This window comes from Cystoisospora suis (genome assembly GCF_002600585.1).
Source record: "Cystoisospora suis strain Wien I chromosome Unknown contig_3533, whole genome shotgun sequence".
NCBI classification, from domain to species: domain Eukaryota; phylum Apicomplexa; class Conoidasida; order Eucoccidiorida; family Sarcocystidae; genus Cystoisospora; species Cystoisospora suis.
In genome coordinates, this window is record NW_027156328.1 from 3,086 (window position 1) to 7,213 (window position 4,128).

Consider the following 4,128-nt stretch of genomic DNA (forward strand, 5'->3'; position numbering starts at 1 on the left):
TAGATAAATATATCTTGGATGATGGGTAAAAATCTGTAACGAAACCTGTGTCACGTCAAATATCGACGGGAGAACCAGAAAAAAAAAACTCCGACTCTTGAATTTCTACGGCACACTGTAGAAAGATGATTCGGCGAGACGTGTTTGTGAATGTCAGGAACGGGGAGTGGGGGGGGTGTGCTGCCAAAAATAGTGCGCTAAAGAGTAAGCGGCAAGGCGCCTTACGTTCTTCCCCTTTGTCTTTTTGAATTATCTCAAGGGTCAGAGAATCTTCTCTGACACTCCTTCCTCCCTCAGGATTGCGATGCTCTTGACAAATCGAAGGTGTTGTCGGGGTCGTGGGCGTAGGAAGTACTTCGGCGGTGTGTTTGCTTCTGAGGAGGGGAGGTCCTGGGGCATGCCTTGCTTTCGAGTTCGTCCTTTCGTCCGCCCTCTGAAATAATTTTTAATGAGTTGTTTTGCTCCTTGTAAATCTTGCTCGTACATCCAGGTGGTGGGTCCGTCAAGTGCCTGTACTAAAAATTGTGGTTCGTTATCTGTTTGACAGTGGTCTAGTATACCCTCCACTAAACAGTTACTCCCCTGAAAGGCTTGTTGTTGCCAAGTAGTTCGCTGCAAATGCGGAGGTTGCTCCACCATCGGTTGGAGGAGAGATACGTGCAAAACAGGGTGAATCAGCCAGGACGGCGGCAATTTCAATTCAACTGCATTCTCCCCAACTTTCCGAGAAATGGGAAACGGCCCGACGAATCTTGGACGCAGGGCTTTTGAATATCGGTCTAATGGCAAATTTGACTCCCACAACCAAACTTTCTGTCCCACCTCAAAGCTTGCAGGTCGTCGATGATGGTCGGCATATTGTTTTTGATATTTTTGTGCTCGAGTCAACTCTTGTTTAGCTCGATGAACCTTGCTAATGGCCTGTAATGGTAAAATCTCCAAGGCAGAAGTAGTTGGGATGCGAAGTTGCTGACAGGTAGGTTTTGTTAGTAAAAACCCGTAGAGCAGTTCGAAAGGTGCACTCTTGGTGCTGGAGTGTTGCGTTGAGTTATAAGCGAATTCGAACAAGGGTAGTGTTGATTCCCATGTGTTTTCGTTACCTATCAGTGCGCAGCGCAACATCTGTTCTATTTCTTGGTTGGCTGGCTCGGTTTGACCCTCTGTTTGTGGATGGTAAGCTGTAGACATATGGATACCTAGGACGTTACACAGACGTTCCCAAACTTCACTTGTGAACCTCGGGTCTCTATCACTTACAATTGACTTAGGGACCCCATGTAGCCTGCTTACCTCTTTAACGAGATCTGCTAACCCTATAGCCGTAATGGTCTGTTTCACTGGCAGGAAGTGAGCCATCTGGGTTAGCCTACAAATGATAGTAACAATTGCATCTGATCCTTGTTCGGATAGAGGGAGCCCTACAATTACGTCAGCGGCTATGTCGTCCCATGGTACAGAAGGTATAGGTAGTGGTTGTAGCCATCTGCAGGCCGCAAATAGGAGTTCTTTCCTCTGGCACACGCCACACAAGACTGTACAAAAGAAACGACATCGTCGTTCATTTTCGGCCACCAAAATAAGGTGCGTAGAGCGGTTCGTGTACGGTCGATGCCCGGGTGTCCGGCCAATACATGGTCGTGATACTGTTGTAGTAGGCTGACTCTGAATTTCTCTTGTGGAACTGCAACTTTCCATCATGACTTTGTCCTAACCCAGAGAAATTTACCACCCCAGCTATACTCACGGTGCTCATATAGAACTGAGCGCTGAGTCTCTGTTTTGCTGGACTGGTCTACAGCAATCGCGTGCGGTCGCTTGAAGTCGCTACACGCTGCGTAAGCTATCTTCCAGTTTGCTAGTTCCTGGATTGGGGATGGCGTACTATCTATGGGTGCGACTTCCAACAGTGCGATGAAATCTTGCCTTCTGCTTATCGCATCGGCTACTACGTTTTGTTTGCCTGGCTTGTAAATAACCTCAATATTGAAGCCAGCTAGTTTATCTAACCAATAACCTAGCCGCGTGGTCACATTTTTCTGCTGTAAAATTCTACCTAGAGTGGCGTGGTCTGTTTGGATAGTGACTAGTTTGGTTCCGATAAACGATTTCCACTTCATGAGTGCGTACACAATAGCTAACAGTTCACTTTCAAATGCCGGTAAGAATCGTTCTCTATCGGACATCTTTCTAGACTCGAAAGCTATGGATACCCCGTCCTTCTCTAGAACCGCGCCTATGGCGTGTTTCAAAGCGTCTGTCTTAATCGTAATGGACTTATCTGGGTCATAATTTTTCAAAGCCGCTGCATTGACCAATGCCTCCTTTAGCGAGCGCACGGCCTCTGAGTGCTCCTGCCGCCAGACCACATCGGAATCACTGCATAGCAATCGATGAAGAGAATGGGCAGATCTGTTGAGGTTGGGGACCAGTCTACGATAGTACCCGACCAATCCAAGAAAACCGTGGAGCTGCTTGCGGTCAGTTAGGATTTCAGGCCACTCCCTTAGCGTGCTGAGTTTGTCGGGGTCTGCTGACACGCCTTCATCTGAGATGACAAATCCTAGGAACTGCACCTTTTTCTTGCAGAATTGGCATTTGGAAAGTTTGACATAGAGCTGTTCTCTTCTCATCTTTGTAACAACTTGTACTAAGTGGCGGAGGTGCAGATCCCGGGTCTCGGAAAAAATCAGGACGTCGTCCAGGTAGACAGTGACGAATTTTGTCCAGTTCGTCAAAGAATACATTCTGCATTAACTTCTGGAAAGTAGACGGGGCTCCAGCTAGGCCAAACGGCATAACTGTAAATTGGAACGTGCCGTATCGTGTCCGGAAGGCCGTTTTCCATTGGTCGGGCTTTGAAACTTCCACCTGGTAATATCCCGATTGTAGATCTAAAGTTGAAAACCATTTTGCTTTACCAAGCCGATTGATAAGATCGTGGATCCTCGGTATCGGATATTCCTCTCGAATGGTTATTGCGTTGAGGGCGCGATAATCAATCACTATCCTCAGTGTCCCATCTTTTTTGCTCACGAAGAAAACGGGTGCAGCAATTGGTGACTGGGAAGGTGTAATAATTTGTTTCTCCAGTAAATCCTTTAGCTGCTTCTTCAGTTCTGGCAGGTGTTGATCAGACAAATTGTAACACTGCTTTGGGTAAACGGGCAGACGGTCTGGCAGAGTGGGTATATGATGTTTAATATTCCTTCTTCTGATGCCTCCAGTCGGAATCTCCTGGAAAAGGTCGCTAAACAAATCCAGAACTCCCTGCAGTTCCGGGGGAAGTCGTTCCACGTTCGGCTCTTGTTCTACAAGGGTCAAACACTCAGAAGTACTGCTTTCGTTTTGTTCAGCTAGGGAGATTTTAGCAATGCCCATCCACTCTATTTTTTTACGTTTGGACCATTTCTTTACTTGGACGTAAGTCCCCTCTTCAATTTCGCTGCTCGACGGAGAGGGTGGCGATTTGTCCGAGATTAGCGATTTATCTGCCCGCACCAGGGAAACTGCGAGTTTCTGCCAGTTTACTGCGTCCGCAACCACAAACGATTGTTTCTTTGCGAGAGAGTCGATACCAAGGGCGGTTCCCGTTCGTAGCTTTCCGCCCTCCAGAAGTCGATGAGAGAATTTGCTCGTTTCCGTCTGCGGTGTCCCTGCTTGTTGAACAAACTTCTGCCTTTCCTTTAAGTCTTTCTCGCAATGTCAATTCTTCTTCCTTGGAACCCAAGTGATCTTTTGCTCCTTGGGTACACCACTTTCTGTTGGCGGAAATCTTAGGTGACCTGTCCCAAAGTCCCAAATCACCTTTGACCGACTAAGGAAGTCTCCTCCCAGCAACACAGGGTATCCGACGTCAGCCACCAACAAATCTACGGTCCCCTTCCATGAGTTGCACAGTACTGGTATGTCACGCAGATCGGACGATGTCACCAACTCACTTCCATTTGCGCACGTAACTCTAAATTTGTCATCTAACTTCTGCGGATCGGAGGACAGTTCTGAGATGTCAGGATTTTGCAAATCCTCACTCGATCGCCACTAAATAGTGGCCTATTTTTAGCAGAATGGCGATCGTAAGGCGTACAAAGCCAAGGCAAGCGTACACAGCCGGGCCAAGCCCAACAGACG

At 47.5% G+C, this 4,128-nt stretch overlaps 1 protein-coding gene across 1 annotated transcript; it reads right to left on the reverse strand.

Annotated features, from left to right (window-relative positions):
• Positions 1-261: 261 nt before the first annotated feature.
• On the reverse strand, positions 262-3,944 carry CSUI_006871 (retrotransposable element tf2 155 kda protein type 1; the record flags this gene model as incomplete). The annotated part of the gene is made up of 4 exons (XM_068067022.1): positions 262-1,178; positions 1,745-2,545; positions 2,574-3,642; positions 3,939-3,944. The coding sequence occupies 4 exons, from the start codon at positions 3,942-3,944 to the stop codon at positions 262-264; spliced, it is 2,793 nt and encodes a 930-aa protein (XP_067921003.1).
• Positions 3,945-4,128: the final 184 nt, after the last annotated feature.